This window comes from Phyllostomus hastatus, unplaced genomic scaffold (genome assembly GCF_019186645.2).
Source record: "Phyllostomus hastatus isolate PE091 unplaced genomic scaffold, TTU_PhHast_1.1 phas_contig_196, whole genome shotgun sequence".
Lineage (NCBI taxonomy): Eukaryota > Metazoa > Chordata > Mammalia > Chiroptera > Phyllostomidae > Phyllostomus > Phyllostomus hastatus.
In genome coordinates, this window is record NW_025333709.1 from 1,086,932 (window position 1) to 1,107,253 (window position 20,322).

At 57.3% G+C, this 20,322-nt stretch overlaps 1 protein-coding gene across 2 annotated transcripts in view; it reads left to right on the top strand.

Annotated features, from left to right (window-relative positions):
• FAM193A (family with sequence similarity 193 member A) overlaps positions 1-20,322 on the top strand; it is a 108,789-nt gene that overhangs the window by 30,435 nt on the left and 58,032 nt on the right. For both annotated transcript variants that reach the window (XM_045834402.1, XM_045834403.1), the window contains exon 2: positions 2,586-2,831. In XM_045834402.1, the coding sequence (XP_045690358.1) occupies positions 2,586-2,831 (246 nt within the window). The remainder of the gene's footprint in view (positions 1-2,585; positions 2,832-20,322) is intronic.

Here is a 20,322-nt window from a genome sequence, read left to right on the forward strand (position 1 = left end):
TGTCACCTCGCCGGGGGTTCTTCCGAAGGGGAGGACGGGGCCATGCCGTCCCTTCCAAGACACGTCCCAGCCTCGGCCTCCCTCCTGCCCGCGGCTCCCGGGCCCCCAGCGCCTCCTCCCGGATGCCCAGTCGGCTGCTTGTCCGTCCTTCGAGTTGCCCTCGTCGCCCGATGTCCTCCCGCGGCCCCACTGTCCACCTTGGCAACTTTCTTTTCTTCCTGGAGGGGACCGGCTGCCCCTGGACGTGAGCTGGTCATGCCTGTGTGTGTGTGCCTGCTGTCCCTCGAGCCAGCAGGGCCTCCCTGGGACTCGTCACTGCATGCTGCTGCCTGGCCTCGCAGCAGGCCTGGCATCTGGCGGCTTCCGACACCTGTGGGGGGTCCCTCCCACTCGGAGCCTTCCACGCACCCAGTCCAACTCACCCTTGACCGCTGGGTCCCCAGCGGTCTTGTCAGCTCTCCCATCACGGAGACCACACGGCCACCTCGCTCCTCAGGTGCAGACGGCTTCTCCCTGTTCTCGTGCCCTTCCTTTGTCTCATCTCGTCTCTCCTCTGCACACAGTCCTGTTGGAACGGGAGACCAGGCCACTCCTGGCTCCCGGCACCTCCCCCTCCTCTGGCCTCCTGCCCCCGGGGCCTTTGTGCTTGCTCTCTGGAGCGCCCCTCCTGCAGCCCAGTGCGGCTTCCTGTGTCCAGGTGTCTGTCTCCTGGAGGGCCCCTCCCTGGCCACCCTGAAGGGCCCCAGCCCCGACCCCAGCACCCTGTCCCGCTCTGCGTTTGTTTCCGTCGTTGCCGTGGTCTGATGCGCTGCATGGTCTGCTTCCCTGTCTTGCTCATGGTCATAGTCTTCGACAGGGACGGGGTGCCCAGGACAGGGCTCTGCCTGGGGCTGGGGGTACTGGCCGACGGACGGACAGACGCCAGGCGGCTCGGCTGGCCCTTACAATTTCTGGCTCGGGGGCCTTTACAGCCTTGGGGGGCAGCCTCTCCTCCGCTGGGCGAACAGGCGGCCTGGGAAGGGACGGAGGCCTGGCTGCCCTGCGGGTGGTGCGGGCTGCGTTCCTGGACCAGGGATAGGAGGTGGCTTTGCTGAGGGTGAAGTCAGCACGCTGTCTGACACGGTCGTAATTCAGACTTCCCTGGTCTGTCAGGACAGAGAACACGGCGACTTCCGTGGTGCTCCGCGGTGTGCGGGGCGTCCGGAGCCTTCTGGACGTCACCAGGAGGGAGGGCTCGGTTCTCTCCCCTGGCACCGCAGACATGCATTCGGGTGCCTGCTGGGCTGGGTTTGGCTGAACCCTGGGAACCCTGTGGGCGTGCCGCGGGTGGGCGTGCCGCGGGCAGCCAGTGTTGATCCCTAGCTGATTGAAGCGGGTGAAAAACCTGTGTGCGAGTCCCCCTTGGGTGCCAGCGCTGCTGTCATTTGTTGGTTTGTTCTCTCGGGCCGTGCTGGCCCTGGAGTGGGGCCAGCGGGGCGGCCGGGCTCCGGCGTGTCGGTGCCCACCTGGGGTCTCACAAGCACGGCACGCCCAGTGACCTCGGGTGTGCGTGAGCCTTGGCGCGTGAAGACAGGGAGGAGCCGAGGGAGAGCCCGGCGGGCCTGGGTGGTTGGGTGGGCGTTGGAGGGACCTGGGCGGGGCGGGGGGGCTGGAGACCTGAAATCTTGGACTTCCAGCCAGAGGAGCCCCGGGCCACCTCCCACGTGGGCACCTCACGTGGCCAGAGAGAGGTCTGCGCCCCGGGGTCCCGTCACCTCAGTCCCGCCTGTGCTGTGGCTCAGACCCTTGGCAGAGCCTCCCGGTCCCTGGAAGGTGCCTCTCTCAGACCTCCCCTCTTCAGGACGTGTGGGACGGCTCCCCTCAGGGGCAGACCTTGGCCTCTGGTTGCTGTCCTTGGGACGGCAAGCCTGCTTTTCACCCTGGAGCCTGTCGAGTGTTTTTGAGGCTGATCTCACGTTCCCATTAGGGTGGTTGACAGTCTTCTGGAGAGGAGTGAGGGTAATAATCTTGCCTCTTCCTCCTGCCCTGGAGGCTCCCGCCCTCGCCCTGTAGTTTAAGACCTTCCTGAAAAACGGACATTGCCGCGGAGTGGCTGGGGAGGAGTCAGCGTGACTGCTGCGAGCCGGGAGGGAGGCTGGGCCTCGGGTGAGTGGCCGCCAGCAGCTCCTGCTGTGCAGCTTGCACAGCCCCCCTTGAGGGGGGGACCACCTGGCGCCCGAGCACATGTGCAGACACACCTGGGAGGTAGCTTTCAGCTTGGTCGATGGCAAAGCATTCTGGGGCTTTCTTGGTCTGAACATTGCGACTGACACTTCCCAGCCGCAGGAGTGAATACAGAAGTCTGGGCGAAGGGGCAGTTTCAGACTCCTGCTGAGGCGCCCTTTGTGGCATTACTGTTTTACTCAGAGCATGGAGAGTTTCTGGACAGTGCGTCCAGTTTCATTCAACAGTTGCCCCACTTGCTGTTTCTTTCTATAAATACACACGCACATTGTGATTTCAGAACTACATACAATGTTTTAATGACTTTGCTTTTGTAGATCGTGTTTTGAAAATAGAAACTTTATCTTTTTATTTCATTCCAGACTCCTTTTAACTTCGGCGTGAACCACAGAGCCCCAGCCTACCCTGCCGGGGACTACTGCCTGCTGTGCCGGAGCGAGCGGACAGACTCCTCCTTCCCGGAGGGCGGGGCGAAGGCTGCGAACAAACCGGCCCTTCCCGCGGCGCCCAAGGGCCACAACGTGCTGCACCTGCCGCTCTGGGTGTGCCCGGACTGCCGGCGGACCGTGGAGCAGGAGGAGAGGCGCAGCAGCCTGGACCAGCCGGCGGTGAGTGCCCTGCCGAGCTCGCGCGCTGCCCGGCTGCCCGAGCCCGTGGGCTGTGGGGCCTGCTGGGCAGTGAGGTGGTCGACCTGGGCCTGCCTTCCGGGGAGAACCTCCCCCTGTGCCTTCTCCGGGCCCCTGCCCCACTCTCCGCGGCCGGGCCTCTCTCCTCGTCCTCCCCGCTCCGCCGGCGGGAGGGCGCAGGCCCTGGGGCCTCCAGCCCGCCGGCCACACGTGGCCCGGGATGGCTGTGCACGCGACCCAACACAAACCTGAGTTTACTGAAAACAGTGCAAGGTGTTTTCTTGTGGTTACGTGTCACAGTGCATCTGGTGTGTGGCCCCGAGACGCCAGAAGGCTGGACGCCCCTGCCCGGGGGACCCGCCCTCCAAGGTTGGACCCCTCGGGCAGCGAGCTTGGGGGCCGGAGGCTGTGCTTTTCAGTCCGGTCTCGGGAGTTCTGTGGCGAACAGCTTTTTAAAAAGCTGCACTGGCTTCTCAGGTGTTTAGTTTTAGACAATTCTACGTTCTGGTAACCCGTCTGGAATTCTTTCCCAGGTGCAGCTCCCAAGCCCGGGTTTTGCCCTTCCACCTTGATTTCCTGTCTCAGCTGAGTGGGGGCTTTCTTGAGGCTCAGGCTGGTGTGGAAGGCCACACCCTCACTCCCAGTTTTGGCCCAGACTGTGGCCCTGTGGGCCCGGGCTCCGAGGGCGTTCAGGTCTGCTCTGCGGGCTCTGGTGGGCACTGGTCTTGTGGCCACCGCAGGCCCCGCAGGCCAGGGCTCCTCATTCCCAGCGCCTGGCCGGCCTCCTCCCGGCCCGGGGCCCCTCCCCCGCCAGGGCCCTTTCCCCGCCAGGGCCCCAGCGGCTCGGCCAGTGTTTCGCTGCTGCCCAGCGTGAGTCTGCCGGGCGCTGGGCCAGCGACTTCTGTTTTGGGGGTTCCTTGAAAGCAGCACCCCCACTCTATAGTAGTGCTGTGTGGCTGGACCTCAAAACTGAAGGGGACCCTCCCGGCCCCCTCCCCCACGTGGCCACACCCTGCTCCCCCGGCCCCCCTCTGACTGCTGCTTCCACTGCACAGGCGGGGCGGGGCTCCTGAGGGTGGTGCTTGACCGGGCTGAGCGCGCCTGTTTCGGGGCGCAGTGTCCCCGTCAGTCAGTGAGGACGCAGGGGAAGGGAAGGGCTGGGGCCTGGGCGGGCAGCCCTCGGCTGGGAAGGTGGGGGCGCACGCACTTCAGTGCTCCAGCCTCCGATCTCTGTGCTCTCACCATTTTACGTCTGTTTTCCTTTCTGTGCGCACTTAGTGTTCAGCTTGTGCCCCGTCTTTTTTTTCTTGTTTTTTCAATCCTCACCTGAGGATATGTTTTTATTGACTTTAGAGAACGAGAGGAGGTGGGGGAGAGAGAGACAGGATGTGAGAGAGAAACATTGCCCGGACCTGTGGACTGAACCCACAGTTCAGGGGTGTGCCCTGACCGGGAAGTGACTCTGCTGCTCTGGTGTTTGAGACGGCGCTCCCCCACCCCCCACCCCCGACCGCGCCGCTGGGGTTTTCCCGGTTTCTAGTGGGAGGCTGTTGAGGATCTCGGACCCTCGTTCGTTCCCCTGGCCACGTTTTAAGGTGCGGCTCTTGAGTCTGCTGCCTTGCTGACCGGTCTCCTTGCTCCTGAAACCGCGCCCCCTTCCTTCCTGCTCCCGGCCCACTCCCGGGTCAGCCGCACTGCACCCGGGGACACGGGCTGCCGTTCTCGCCCCGGTGCAGGGGCAGCTGGAGTGCCTGCGGTCTCTGGGATCATCCGCCTCGCCGCCCGGGGAGTCTCGCCACCCGGGGAGTCTCGCTTCCTGCTGCCAGCCTGCCCTGCGTGCTGGGTTCCCAGGGGGCACTGGCTGCTCGTCAGCAGCAGGGGCCGCGGGGCCGCAGCAGCCTCCGGCTGACCCGTGCGTGCGGGCTTCGGCCCCTCCCAGTGCTCTCGTGAAGCCGGTCTCTCTGTTCAAGCTTGTTCGGATCGCCGGCCTCTCTGTTATTACTATTTTTAAAATTTCTTTAAACATTTAAAAAAAGGTTTTGTTTGCAGAGTGGTGTGGGGGAGGGAAGGAGAAAGGGAGAGAAACATCAACGTGTAGTTGTCTCTCGTGCCCCCACAGGGGACCCGGCCCCCAGGCACATTCCCTGACTGGGAATTGAACTGGCGACCTTTTGGCTTGTGGGACGACACCCAGCCCACTGAGCCGCACCAGTCAGGGCTGACGTGTGGCAAAATGCACCCTTTGGAAGCACACACAGCTCGGTGAGTTTGGACAGACTCACACAGCCATGTAGCCAGCACGCCCGCACAGCCTCGCGGGCACGTGGGCGGGCAGTGCGCTCTCCCCGTCCCCGCTGACCAGGTCCGGCCAGGTCTCTCTTGGCGCAGAGCATCGCAGGCCCGTGGCCTGGGGGTGTGCTCTGTGCTGGTGAGCACCCAGCGGGGCTGCTCCCTCGCTCGTTCCACGGTGGCGGGGGTGGGGCTGTCCGGGGCTGGCGCCCTGGCTAGTTCACCGCGCCCCAGGGGGGCAGGAGCCCTTCCTTCTGTCGTCCCCCCCCACCCCGCACACCCGCTGCCGTGCTCCCCTCGGCGCTGACCGCCCTACTCAGGGCAGAGCTGGGGCCAACCCCGGGCCCTCTCTCACTCACCCTTTGCCCTCGGGGCTGAGGGAGGCCCCTCTCGCCGGGCGTCCGGGTGCCCGCCCCCTCCTGTCCCCTTGAGGCTTGGCGGTTCTGCTCTTCTGCTCTCCTTACTGGTCGAGACCTTTTCTTTCCTCCTGCGGTGGCTTGTGCTGGGGGGGACACAGATGCCCCGGAGCTGTCTGCCCCCACACCTCCCCCGCCCTCCCTCCGGGCCCTGCGGCCTCTTCCAGCGCCCTCCCGTGCCTCTGGGCAAAACGGAAACTTCTGGCTTTATTTTTGTAATTCCCATTTCTCGCCAAGGCGGTTTTGGTGAGCTGTGCTCTTAGAAGAAGCTGTCCGAGCAGTTGGTGCGCAGCTGTGTGTGGACCGTGTCTCTTCAGCGCCTGCCGCACCTGTGGACGCGGCTCTGCGTTCCGCCCATGCCTGCTTCTCTCCCCCCTCGTGTGACCGGTCTCGCTAGAAGGCTGTCAGTTCTTGAAAGACGTGGCTTATTTGTTCCAGACAGAGGGGAAGGGAGGGGGAGGGCGAGGGAGAGAAACGCCCACCAGTTGCCTCTCTCACGCCGCGACCCAGGGCCCTGGCCCGCAGCCCAGGCGTGCGCTCCGACCGGGACCTGGACTGGAGTCCCTTCAGTTGGCAGGACGCCGCCGCCCGGCCCGCTCTGGCCCACCCGCGAGCTTCTCAGTGTCTGCAGTCTCTCCTCCGCTCTGCCTGCTGGCCGAGCCGCTGCTCTCGTGCGTGCGTGTGTGTGCGTGTGCGTGCATGTTGCATCTGGAGAGTGCGTGCTCTGGGACATGCGGTGAATGCTGGAAGGCTCGTGTGAGGGCAGCGTGTCACCTCCGTCCTTTGCCGCCTCCTCACCTTCCCAGAGGCGCCGCTGCGGCCCGACCCCTGCAGACGGCCGGCTCTGCTCCGGGGGAAGGTGCTAAGGGCGCCCACACGTGCCAGTGAGGGAGCGGGGGCTCTCCCGGTGCCTGGTTCTGGGGGAGGCCTGCGCGTGCCGGTGGGGGGGGCGCTGCTTGTCTGTGGGGGCTGCTCTCCAGCGTCTGGGCCCTCGGGGGCCTCGCGCAGGTCGCCGCCGCCGCCACCACCGGGCCTCCATTTCGGTGGGTCCTGTCCCCCGCGGCCACACGGGCCCTTGTTCGGCCTCCCCGCGGCGACTCGGCCGCCTCCCAAGCCGAGGCCCTTCCTGCCCGCCAGGGTTGTCCCTCTCTCACTGCTGCTGCTGCTGCAGGTGTCGGAGGGTTGGCTGGGCTGGCTCCGCGCCAAGTGTTACCCTCCTTTCTTTTTCCCAACGTATTCTTTTTTAGTTTTTTAAATATATTTTATTGATTATGCTGTTACGGTTGTTCCATTTTTCCCCTTTTATTCCCCTCTGCCCTGTTTGCATCCCTCCACCCCCTCAGTTCACGTCCATGGTCGTACATGTAAGTTCTTCGGCTTCTCCATTTCCCACACTGCTCTTACCCTCCCCGTCTGTTTTCCACCTGCCATCTGTGCTACTGATTCTCTGTGCCTTTCCCCCTGTCTCCCCCTCCCCCGCTGATAACCCTCCGTGTGATCTCCATTTCTGTGATCCTCTTCCTGTGCTAGTTGTTTGCTTAGTTTATTTTTGTTTTTTTTGCTTCCGTTGTTGACAGTTGTGAGTTTGTTGTCATTTTACTGTTTGTATTTTTTATCTTTTTCTTAGATAAGTCCCTTTAACATTTCATATAATAAGGACTTAGTGATGATGCACTCCTTTAACTTGACCTTATCTGGGAAGCACTTTATCTGCCCTTCCATTCTACATGAAAGCTTTGCTGGACAGAGTAATCTTGGGTTAATTCCTTGCCTTTCATGACTTGAAATACTTCTTTCTAGTCCCTTATGGCCTGTAATGTTTCTTTTGAGAATTTAGCTGACAGTGTTATGAGAACTCCTTTGTAGGTAACTGTCTCCTTTTCTCTTGCTGCTTTTAAAATTCTCTTTTCTTTAATCTTGGGTAATGTAATTATGATATGCCTTGGTGTGTGCTTCCTTGGGTCCAACTTCTTTGGGACTCTCTGAGCTTCCTGGACTTCCTGGAAGTCTATTTCCTTTGCCAGATTGGGGAAGTTCTCCTTCATTATTTGTTCAAATAAGTTTTCAATTTCTTGCTCTTCCTCTTCTCCTTCTGGCACCCCTATGATTCGGATGTTGGAGCATTTAAAGTTGTTCTGGAGGTTCCTGAGCCTCTCCTCCTATTTTTGAATTCTTAATTTCTTCATTCTGCTCTGGTTGAATGCTTCTTTCTTCCTTCTGGTCCCACACCGTTGATTTGAGTCCCAGTTTCCTTCCTGTCACTGTTGGTTCCCTGTACATTTTCCTTTATTTCATTTTGCATTGCCTTCACTTTTTCCTCTATTTTGGGACCACACTCAACCAATTCTGTGAGCACCCTGACTACCAGTGTTTTGAACTCTGCGTCTGATAGGTTGGCTATCTCTACATTGCTTAGTTGTGTTTTTTCTGGAGCTTTGATCTGTTCTGTCATTTGGGACATTTTTTATTTTTTGGTCTCAGCCCACCTGTTATGTAGTAAGGAGCAGAGCCTTAGGTGTTCGCCAGGTGGGGCAACCCACGTTTCTGTGTTGTGACGCCGTATGTGGGACAAGGGTCCAAGAGGGAACAGTGGTGCTTGCTCTGCTCTCGGCCAGTTTTCAGTGACTTCCCCCACAAGCAAATCTGGCCCTCCTGGTGCCGGTTCCCGGGTGGGTGGGCTTGTGTGCATTCTAGGACCCTGTGGGTCTCTCCAACGACCTCTCCTGTGAGGCTGGGAGTTTCTCCTGCTGCAACCCCCACAGGTGTTTTCAGTCGGAGGTTTGAGGCTTTATTTCCCGGTGCTGGAGCCCTGGGTTGTGGGTCTGTCTTGCTCCCCAGTCGTTCCTCCCGGTTTATCTGCGTGTGAACGTGGGACCGCCGGGTCCTCCAGCTGCTGCCTCACCGCGAGACCTCTGCACCCCAGCTGCCTGACTCCGCCCCTCATACCCGCCTGGACGAATGTTTCTTCTTTAACCCCTTGGCTGTGGGACTTCCATGCAGTTCACCTTTCTGTCAGTTCTAGTTGTTTTTTGTTTTTAAATTGTCTTTCTTTAGGTTGTGCGAGGAGGCACAGTGTGTCTACCTACGCCTCCATCTTGGCCGGAAGTCCCCTATTTTCAATATTTCTGTTTTCAACCATGAATTGTCTAGAAGTATTTGTAAATGTCCAGATACGTGTCTGTTGGAATACCTTTAATTGTACTGACTTTTAATCTGATGCTGTCATAGGTGGAGATTGTGGTCTGTGGTCATTTATACTAATGCATGGTTAGGTTTTTCTCAGTGTTCTGCGTGAGCGTGAAAACGTCTTCTCAGGGTTCCGCTAGAGGGCTGTCCTCCCTTGTCAACGGGTCCGTGAGTCCTTCTGCGCGCTTCTGAGTTCTTTGCACATTTCCATCTATCAGTTTCTGAGTAGCATCAGTTAAAATCTCCCATTGTGCATGTATATTTGTCCTTCATACATGTTTCTGTTTTTCCTTTACATGTTTGAAGCCTGTGCTGAGTGAATATAAGTTAAAATGATTAAGGCTTGGTGTGCTCTCGCCTGCCCGCGTTTTCCGTCCTGGGTGCGGCCGGCGTCAGGTGGTCTTGTGCAGTCCGCAGGTGGACAGGGCTGACAGCTGGTCCACCTGCACGCCGCCCGTGGTTTCCCTGCTCTCCGGACTTCCGCAGACGTCAGCGCCGTGGCGCTGTTCTGTGTCCTCACTCACGTTCCTCGGCGTCACTTCCGAGAGTCACGCGTGCCGCTCCTGCGCGGCGGTCACTGTGCTGCGTGGGTGGTTTCCGGCTCTGCTGCGAGCTGGTGCGCTGGAAGCCCGCGCTCGCACGCTGTGTGTGCACTGCTCAGCTGCAGGGACTGCAGGTCGTTTACCCACTGCAAGTGCACGTCAGTGGTGTGGTTTCCAATGCAAACTCTTCTAGAACAAAAGTGATTTCGTGAGCAGAGTAGCATTGTTTTGGAAATCTTTTTTAATATTTGGATGATAGAAGATGCTACATTCTGTCTGTTTTGATGTTTTTTTTTTTTTTTTTTACAAGAGATTTATTTTTAGACAGAGGGGAAGGGAGGGAGAACGAGAGGGAGAGAAACATCCATGTGCAGTTGCCTCTCACATGCCCCCTGCTGGGGACCCAGCCTGTAACCCAGGCTTGTGCCCTGACTGGGAATTGAACCAGCGACCCTTCCTTCCCAGTCCACTCAATCCACTGAACTACACCAGTCAGGGTGATAGGTTGTTTTGACTGAAGTGTATAAAGAAAATATTTTAATAGCTTTTTAGGTAACTGTGGATTTTCTTCTTTGGTCCTACACCAAACCATGACTACAAACTGTTTCTTAATGGTTAATTGCAATGTACAAACGGTATCAGTGAGTTTTTCCTCTGCCATTACATTAAAATACATTGTCTTTCTTGGCTGTATGTGGTGCTGTAACATCCCACCTTGGGCATTTGTAAGATAATGGTTTATCAAGTTAGACAGATATAGCCCTGGCTGGTGTGGCTCAGTGGATTGAGTGCCAGCCTGAGAGCCAAAGGGTTGCCGGTTTGATTCCCAGTCAGGGCACATGCGTGGGCTGTGGGCCAGGTCCCCAGTGGGGGGCATTCCAGAAGCAACCACACATTGATGTTCCTCTCCCTGTCTTCCCCTCGCTCTAAAAATAAATAAATAAATAAAATCTTCTTTAAAAAAAAAAAGGCAGATGTACCTGATGCCGACACCTCTGTAAAAACTTGTATTTGTTACCATCCCCACCAGTCTCATCAGAAAATTCTTCTACGTGGAGAAGCTTTTGAGCTGCCGGTGATGGATACAGGTCTGCCGGACTTCTGATTTCTGCTTGAAACCTCAAATGTGATGGGCCACAGATAGTGGCAGCTGTTTTCCTTGACGTGGCAGTCTCGTTTGTTTCTGAGAAGACGCCTGGCAGCTGGCCCGGCCTCGGGGGCCTCGTTGGGCCGGCCAGGCGCGCTCCCGCGTGCGTGGCGGCTCCCAGGTGAAGGGGCTCCTTCAGCTCGCAGCGCTCGGGCTTTTCTGGCGGGCACCGAGGAGGCACTCTCCAGGCACCGCCCGTGCTGCCCCAGAGTGTGCCAAAGGCTCTGGCCTGAGGGCCGAGACGGAACTCGGCACCGTCACCCCGCGAGGACAGGCTTGAGCGGCACTGGTCTTCCTGACCGAGCGCACGGCGGTGGTGAAGGCCTCGGTCGCCGTGCTGTGCGCCTGGCCGTGCAGCCTTCGCTTCACTCTTGCTGAGTTTCGCCCCACCATCGCTCCCGCAGCGTCAGGGCCGTGTCACTGCAGGGGAAAAGGCAAGGAACGGCTTGGTGTCGATATGGAGATAGTTTTTGCCGGGGGCCTGCTGCAGAGGGGTCGGGACTGCCCGGCCCTGGGGCTGCACGGGGGAGCCACCGTTCTGTCGGAGCCCTCGTTTTTTTTCTTCCTGGCGGTGGGGCTGGGGCAGGACCGCGCCCTGCGCCCTCAGCGTGCGGTTCCTGGCGGCACGTGCAGCGCGGGCGTCCTGCCTCTGCTCCGCTCCGCTCCCTTCCCGCTGCGTCTGCGGTGTCTTGGCCATTCCTCGAGTGTTTCCTTGGTGGTGCCTGCCTTCTTCAGTTCTGTTTCTCAGTGTTTTTTCCTAGATGAAATCATAAACATGTATTTGGCATGTATTTTCTTACCTCAGCACAGCCCAAAGAAATATGTGAATGACAAATACATGCCACATAGGTCATTAAAATTTCTCAATGGCCACATTTCAGAAACTGAAAAGAAACAGGTGATGTTATATTTTCTTACCTCAATATATCCAAGCTCATTTCAGTCCATACTCAAAAAATATTAGTGAGGTTTTTTTTATTTTTCCATACTAGATATTCAGAATCTTGCTGCCATTTCAGATCCTCAGTAGCCGTACGTGACGTGGGGCTACTGAGCAAGCAGTTTCATGTTTTTATTGATTTGCCTTCCATATTTAGACCTACAACGCGCTGGAAATTGGAATTAGAGTTTTATACGGCGTGAAGTTAAGGCCCAGTCTAATGCATTTCCACGTGGAGACCCACCTCCCCAGTGGCGCTTGTGAAAACGGCTGTTGCTCCCCGCCTCCAGCACCACCTTCGCCGTGACCTGCGTGCCCACGGGGGTGTGGGCGTGGGCGTGTCTCTGGCTCCCTGTGCTGCCCACCGGCGCCCTGTCCTCGCGCCAGCCGCCTGCTGCCTCGGGCGCTGCGGCTCCGTGTTCTCCCGGTCAGAGAGGGTGTCCTCTCACGCCTGCTCTGCCAGAGGGGTCGGTTTGTTCCTGGTGCTTGTCATTCCTGTGTGACTGAAAATTGTCTCGGGAAGCTGCACACGCACGTGCACACGCCCCGGAGAGAGCTGCCCGGGGCCGGCCGCCCCTGTCCCTTGCCGGGAGGGCTCCCTTCTCCCCATGCTGCGCCTGCTGACCCACGTGGGTGGGGTTTCCTCCACCTGGAAGGGTTTCCTCTTCTTCTCTGTTACGACGTTGTTCCTTTTCTCAGCAGCATTTATCCACAGGCATTTAACCTTACTCATACTATTTTAAGTTGTATTTTGCATTTTTCTTCCTCTACCTTTATGGATGTAGATGAAATTCACTTATTTTTAGTTGTTTATTTGGCCAGGAGTCATACAGACCTCTGACCTCACTGGTCTCAAGTGGAATCCCAAATATTTTTCAAGGGTTGCCCTTCCAAGGTACAATCCGCTTGTCTCGGATGCGCTGTGTGCAGCCACTGGTCACGCGGTCATCATGAAAGGTCTCCACACGGATGACTTGTACTCCCCTTCTCAGCCGTGGCCACTGGCACGCCGACACGAGAGGAGGCGGAGGCACGGCGTGCTGAGGACTGAGGGGCAGTTCTGGACAGCACCCGGCGGCAAGGCGGAGGTGAGTGGGAAGCAGACGAGGCAGGAGCGGGAGAGCCAGAGTGGAGCTGTGGGAGTCGTTTGAGGGATGGTGTGGTCAGCAGTTGTCCGTCTGGGTCCGGGTTTTTTGCTTGAAGACAATAAGGTAGCTCGTCACTCTTTCTTGGGTGCTGGCAGAAGACCCGGGTCTCCTGGGGTCAGAGCCCAGGGACTTCATGGCTCCCTGTCTCGCACATGTCACGAGCACGCACATGTCACGAGCACGCACATGTCACGAGCACGCACATGTCTCTTCTCTTGCTACCACCTCCCCCCCAAACCCCACGTCAGTGAGGCGGGGGGCCCGCCACTCTCCTAATGGGCAGCAAGCGAGCCTGCTGCGCCTCAGGGTTGTCAGCTGAGAAGTGGCCGGCCTGGTGGGGAGCTCAGACCTCCCGGCACTGTTGGCACATCCAACAGGACATAGACAGGGTGCACGTCCGTGCAGGCCTGGCACCCAGAAGTCCTCCTGACAGACATTTCAGAAGTTAGCCTAGAAAGGTGCAGGGTGCCGAACACGGCAGCAAAGATGGTGTCTGATGTTCGCTAGGTGGGTGCTAGTGGGGGGCGCGAGCGAAGCCAGACTGGACTGTGTGGGGAGAAACGTGGCGGCCAGGAAGCTGAGAAGGTGCACTGAAAACACTGGTCTCCAAGACGCCGGCAGCGAGGGGAGGGGCGGACAGACCCGGAGGGGGGCGGGGAGTGGGGGGGGGGCGTGGGTGTTCAGGGCTGAAGGGGGGTGCTGGTCATGGGAGGGAGCCCCCCGCGGAGGTTTTGTTTCGTGCTGTGTGATACTCGAGGTGCAGATGTATGTGAATGTGTGTACCACATACGTGTTAGGAAGGACGGGAAGATGAGCACCAGGCCGTGCCTAATGTTGTGCGCCCTCACTCCCCGGTCCCCTTCCTCCTCTCTCGGGTAACCACTGTCCTTGAGTTCCGCGTCTACCATTTTCCTCTCTGCACTTGGTCTTAGAAGGCCAAGAAGCAATTCATTCCCCTTTTTCAGAAATTCCTTTAAATTGATTGCCTAGACATGGCTCGCCTCTTCACACAACCACATCAAAGTGACAACTAAAATGCAGAACAGCCATCGCTCAGAACCACCGGAAGTCCGGCTGAATGGAAGTCTGGCAACGACGGGATCGAACCACGTCCGTCAGACGGGTGGGAGGGGCGCAGATGCGGCACGGGCTGGTCCCACACCCACGTGGGGTGGGTAAACACTCGGGAGGGATATCTCAGGAGCGAGGAGTCCCAGCCCCACACCAGGCCTCCCCGCCCAGGGTTCCACTTCCAGGAAGGTAAGGCCCCACAACTTCTGGCTGTAGAAACCTGCAGGGACTGAGGCTGTGGAAGAAACTTCTGGAGCCCCAGGCAGTTTCTCCTCAAGAACCCACACACGGATTCACCTACTCAGACTCAATCCCTCTGAGCTCCAGCACCGCGGTAGCAGTCTGAAAGACACCAGTGGCATAGAGGGAGAAACTGAGGTGTCTGGCGCCAAGGCGAGCAGAGGCCATTGTCCCTTTTCTAAGCCCTTCCCCTACAGAGCTACAGAGCCAGCAACCTGGCTGACACTGTATGACCCACCTGGGAGACCCCCAGAGACTCTGCCCCAACCAGGATAGGGGCCTGCCTACATTCCTTTCTTCCCTGTGGGAGGCTGGTCTTGGCTCATGCTTCACGGCTTCCTAAATCTTCTCAAACAAGCAACAGCTGGCCTCAGTGAGCCCATGCCAGGCACTAGCAGCAGCCAGCCTAGATTCACAGCTTGGCTTTGCCTGGGAATCTCCAAGCCCAGCACAAGTAGCAGGCATCTCAGATTGCTTTATAGCTCAGGCAGGGTGGCCCCAGGCAAAACACAAGTGGGGACTGAACCTGGCCTGTACCACCCAGGAAGCCCCAGGGCCAGCGCACCCAGTGGACAGCTACAGACCACACAGGAGCACCACCACCCTGCCCCTGCACAGCCGATCCTCCAAGGAGGGCGGAGGTGGGTGCTCAGTGGTCACAGCCAGTCCTTGCAGCTGACTGGCCTGGGTAAATCCCTCCCATTGGTCTGCCAACAGCAGTCAAGGCTCGACTGCAAGAGGAGGGTGTACACAGCCCACATGAAGGACGCACCTCGAGTACTGAGCTTGGGTGATAGAGGCAGCTGTGCCATTGGACCCTACAGGACACCTACTATATTAGGCCACTCTCCCAAGACACGGAGTCAGGGAGGCTGCCCAAATGAGGAGACAAAGAAACATGGCCCAAACGAAAGAACAGATCAAAACTCCAGAAACAGAACTAAACAAAATAGAGATGAGCAATCTGTCGGATGCAGAGTTCAAAACACTGGTGATCAGGACGCTCAAGGAACTCAGTGGGGACCTCAGCAGCATAAAAAGACCCCGTCAGAAATGAAGGATATGCTATTGAAATAAAGAACAGGGAAACAGCAGTAGAGTGGATGAAGCTGAGAATCAAGTCAGTGATCTGGAACATAAGGAAGCAAAAACAACCACTCAGAACAACAAAGAGAAAGAATAAAAAAAAAAACGAGAATAGTATAAGCAGCCCCTGGGACAACTTGAAGAGGTCCAACATTTGCATCATAGGGGTGCCCAAAGGAGACCAGAAAGAGCAAGAAAATGGAAACCTGTGTGAAAAAATGATGACAGAAAACTTCCCTAATTTGGTGAAGGAAATAGACATGCAAGTCCAGAAAGCACAGAGAGTCCCAAACAAGACGAACCCAAAGAGGCCCCCTGCAAAAGTAATCAAAATGCCAAAGGTTAAAGATGAAGAGAGAATCTTAAAAGCAACAAGAAAAAAGAAGCTAGTTTCCTACAGGGGAGTTGCCTTACGACTGTCAGCTGATTTCTCAAAAGAAACTTTGCAAGCTAGAAAGGACTGGCAAGAAATACTCAAAGTCCTGAAAAGCAGGGACCTACAGCCAAGATTGCTCTACCCAGCAAAGCTATCATTTAGAATCAAAGAGATGATAAAGAGCTTCCCAGACAGGAAAAAACTGGAGGAGTTCATCATCACCAAACCATTATTATATGAAATGTTAAAAGGACTTATTTAAGAAAAAGATGATCGAAACTATGAACAGTAAAATGGCATAAATGTGTTATCTGTCAAAAATTGAATCTACAAACTAAGTACACAAGGAGAACAAAGACAGAATCATGGACATGGAGAGCTTTTTGATGGTTGCCAGGTGGAAGGGGATATAGAGGAGTGGGTGAAGACGTGAGGGGATTAAGAAGTACAAATGGGCCCTGGCTGGTGTGGCTCAGTGGACCGAGCACCGGCCTGTGAACCAAAGGGTTGCAGGTTCAGTTCCCAGTCACGGCACATGCCTGGGTTGTTCAAGGGGCAACCACACATGGACATTCCTCCCCCTCTCTTTCTCTTCTTCCTCCCTTCCCCCTCTAAAAATATAATTTTTTTTTCAAAGTATAGATAGGTGCTCACAGAATAGCCATGGGGGTATAAAGTACAGTATAAGAATGGAGAAGAACTTACACGCGTGACCCGTGGACATGAACCATGCTGGGGGCATTGCCTGAGGGAGTGGGGAGTGCTGGGTCGAGGAGAGCAAAGGGGGGAGAATGGGGACAACTATAATAGCATAAGTGACAAAATACAGTTTTAAAAATTGGCAACAAATTCACAGCTATCCATACCTCAATCTAAAAAGACAAAAGAGTAAACAGCCCGAACAGACACCGAATCAGGCCTGGAGACCATGTGGAGGGTTATGGTCTGGGAGGGGAAGGGGGGACGGGGGAAATGGCGCAGGGATTAGGGAGCACAGTTGACAGGAGCAAGACAGACGGGGAGACTGAGGATAGGGTAGGAAGCGGAGGCCAGAGTACTTACCCATGGACGTGAACTGTGAGGCGGGGGCTGCTGCGGGGACGGGGAGCACCGGGGGAGGGGGGCAAAGGGGGGAAATCGGGACAACTGGAATAGCATAATCAGTGACATATACTTAAAACTTGTATTGCGTTTATGTGTATCTCTAAGTAGTAAGTTACTTCGTTTTCGACGTTGATCTTTATGAAAATGTGTGTTTGGTTTTTGTGTCTTTATGTTTTTTTGAATCGATTCCTCATACTGTCGCTTTATTCATTTCTGTGTATGTATTCATAAGTCACACAGTACAGTTCACACACAATTCAGTGTATTATAGTATACTTTATCAATAACCGCATTGAAAGATAGAGTTGTTTTTAGTTTTTTGCAATTGTAAAAATGGAGTCTGCACATCTGTGTGCCCATCTCCGGGCACTCGTTCAGAGGGTGCTGTTAGAGTGTCCCCGGCCGGGGCCCTTCAAGAGGCCGCGCCAGTAAGGGGTAGGTGTTGGGTGCGCCAGAAAATTCGTGGGTTTTTTTTCCAAAAAATAAAAGATACATCTTATGTTTTCACCAGTAACTTTATGGAATTGGGTATTCTGAGTAAGCCGGCTCTCTCCCGCATGACACAACATTGACTGTTCTCGACTGATGTCTCAGTTTGGTCGCTGCCGACCCCAGCTGGCCTGCCCGGCCGGGGAGCACCATCCAGCGGGAATGTCCGGCACGGAAGTTCGCCACCACTGCCGACACGTTCGCAGCACCTTCTCCACACACTGCACAAATCTTTTTTGTGCTTCAGTTGTGTTTTCACCTTTCTTGAAATAATAAAGCATAATGTGCTGAAATGTGATGTATTTTCTTCCGTCTTCAGTGTCAAAATGGCTGCACAAAAGCCCCCCAATTCTGGTGTTTGTTTTTTAACGCGCACTGACGTGACAGCTGTCATGTTGCGTCTCACAAGAGTGTTTCACATGAAGGTAAGGACAACTAAGCGATGCAGGAAAAAAATCAGGCGAACTTTTGGCCAACCCAATAGGTAGAGAGAGAGAAGAGATTTATTTCTGGGATTGGCTTTTGTGCTTGTGGAGGCCACGAAGCCCCACAGCCTGCTGTCTGCAGGCCTGAGGCCCAGGGAAGCCGGTGGTGGGATTCAGTCTGTTTCCAGAGACTCGAGAGCCCAGGGGCCGGTCGTGCGAGCTGGGTCTGCTGCGCGGGCCCGAGGACCCAGGTGCCGGGGCCCACGGGCAGCAGGTGGAGTCTCGGTCCGGGTGGGAGGGTGGGGCCCACCTCCCTCTGCCTCTTGTTCTTCCAGCCCCTCAGTGGAGTGCAGGAGGCGCCCCGCTGGCGGGGGGGGCAGTCTTTGTCACGCGGTGGCAGCCTCCTGCAGAGACTCCCTCAGGGGCACACCTGCAGGCGGTGTTGTGCCAGCTGCGTGACCTCCCGTCGCCCGTTCAGGTTGATGTAGCGTCAGCCGTTACAGAGCACGTGCCCCTGGGCCTGAGCTGCTGGGGTCTCGGGAAGTGCGATGCTTGCGTTCACACGAGGACACCTGTCTCCCAAGGGTGTGTCTGTCTGTGCCCCCACCAGCGGTGCCGGGGCTCCAGTCACCCTCCCCCGCCTGCAGTCGGCGCTGGGAGGGCAGAGCCGAGCCGGAGTTGTGTCGGAGCAGGAAGGAGAAAGGGAGACCAGAGGGTGGTGTTTGTAGGTCCCACCGAGGTAAAAGAGCCGGGGTCTCTTTCTGCCCTGGCTGGTGTGGCTCAGTGGGCTGAGTGCTGGCCTGCGGACCAAAGAGTCAGCTGTTCAATCCCCAGTCAGGGCACATGCCTGGGTTGCAGGCCAGGTCCCCAGTAGGGGGCGTGTGAGAGGCAACCACACATTGATGTTTCTCTCCCTTTCTTCCTCCCTTCCCCCTCTCTAAAAATAATTTTTTTTTAACAGCCAAATGTTAGAAAAAACTAATCTTCTTTCTTTTGAGACAGGGTGTGCAGGCAAGGCTGTATAGGGTGCAGATAAGGTGGGCGTGCGGAGTGATGTTGCCGGAAACTGTGTTTGAGAGGGAGCGTGGGTTGGGTGGGGCTGGGTGCAGCGGGAGTGGGGACGGTTTCAGGTGGTCTCTGTGTGCAATGAGAGCAGTGAGCCGGCGGGGTGTCCAGGTGGCTGGCCAGCCTGAGGTCCCTGTTGAAGGTGGAGATACCGCTGCGCAGGGGCCCCAGTCTGCCCCTCAGCAGCGTCCAGATGTTGGGCAAGGAGAGCAGTGCAGGTGTCTGGTGAGAGCAGGTGCCTTTGCAGGCCCAGAGGGTGGGCCCCCAGGGTGTCTGGGTGCAGTTGGCTCCCTCCTGCTGGCACGCAGCCTGAATTTCTGCTGCAGCCGCTCTCCCGCCTCCTGCCCCGTCCAGGTCGGGGTGCCTGCCAGGCCTGGGAGCGGTTCTGCGTGGTTCACAGCAGAGGCGGCGTCCCGGGACCTGAGCGTGTTCACAGTGCGCACCCTGCACTGGGGAGTTCTCGCCGTGGAGGGCTGCGGATTCCTTGTCGTGGTCCTGGTGTAGCCAGGCAGGCAGGGGCCCATCCAGGTGGTGCCTTGGAGGATGACCCAGCAATCAACGTGGGAGGAGCAGGGCTTTGTGGACAATATTCCGACCTCACTGGGCTCAGAGTGCTGCTGCTGGGAGCCCTCCTTTCCCGCGAGAGCCAGCACTCCCCTTGCTCCCCGGACGGCGTGAGCCCGAAGCAAGCCCGGTAGTTCCCCACTTCCCTGTCCTAAGCTGGCTGCGCGGGCAGTTCTCCTGTCCCTCTGGAAGGCGCCAGCGTCGCCCCCTCACGCAGCAGCTCTCTCCTTCACAGCCTGGGGCACGTGGGGACCAGTCCCCGTGTTCCAGTCCAGGAGAGTGTGTGCTGCGTTACGCTGGAGCACGGTGAGGCCCAGGAAAGACACGAGTCCCGAGAGTGCCGGGAGAGGCCAGGTTTGCCCGGCACAGCCCTCGGTGGGTTTGGAGTCTGCTAGAGCGCACGGTCAAGGCCGCCGGCCTGCTTCGTTCCTAGCCCGCGGCGGACCGGCTCCCCCAGCCCACAGGGCGCCTCTCTCGCTGCCCGCAGCCTGCCGGCGTCTCCCTTCGCTGCCGGCTGCGCCAGGACTCCCCTCCTCCCTCCTCCCACGCCCCATCGATGCGTGGCCGGATCCCCTCCTGGCTGCCCGCCCTTGGTCTCAGTCCTGACCCGGAACCTCCCGCACAACCCCATCTCCAAGTCCTCCCGCAAGGAGCTGCAGTTGCCAGTTCTCCTGTATCGTTTACATTCAGTTTACATTTACTGGGCTGCCATCCCCACCCAGTCAGGGCAAGGGTAACTCAGGGTAACTCGGTGATGCAGGGGACCGCCCCCCTGGCTACATCTTGAGTCACGCTGTATTCTGAAAGTCACGCCCACCTTGCCTCACGTGGTCGCACAGCTGTTACACCAGCCTTTTTCATGAAGCATATCTTAAACCCTGTGGTCTGCCCCCCCCATCCCGCAACCAAGGGCTGTGGGGGCTTTAGGAGCACCTCAGTCTACACCTCATTTCACTTGGATTCTCAGGCAGTTACAGCACTTTTTTTTTTGTTTTTTAAAAGATTTTATTTATTTATTTTTAGAGAGAGCGGAAGCAGGGAAGAGAGGGAGGGAAACATCAGTGTGTGGTTGCCTCTCATGTGCCCCCTACTGGAGACCTGGCCTGCAACCCAGGCATGTGCCGTGACTGGGAATCGAACCAGTGACCATGTGGTGTGCAGGCTGGCACCCAGTCCACTGAGCCACACCAGCTGGGGCTTTCTGTTCGTATTCTGACACTTCGGGGAGGCGTGTGCAGATCCCTGGAGGGGCCGAGGGTCAGAGGGCTTCGGCCCTAGCTCCTGTAACCTGGGTGGCCTGGGCTGGCCGTCAGGCCTGTGGAGGATGGTGTGGAGGTCGTCTCAGTGCTTAGTCCTGTGCTGAGGCTACGCTAAGAGCCGCCGAG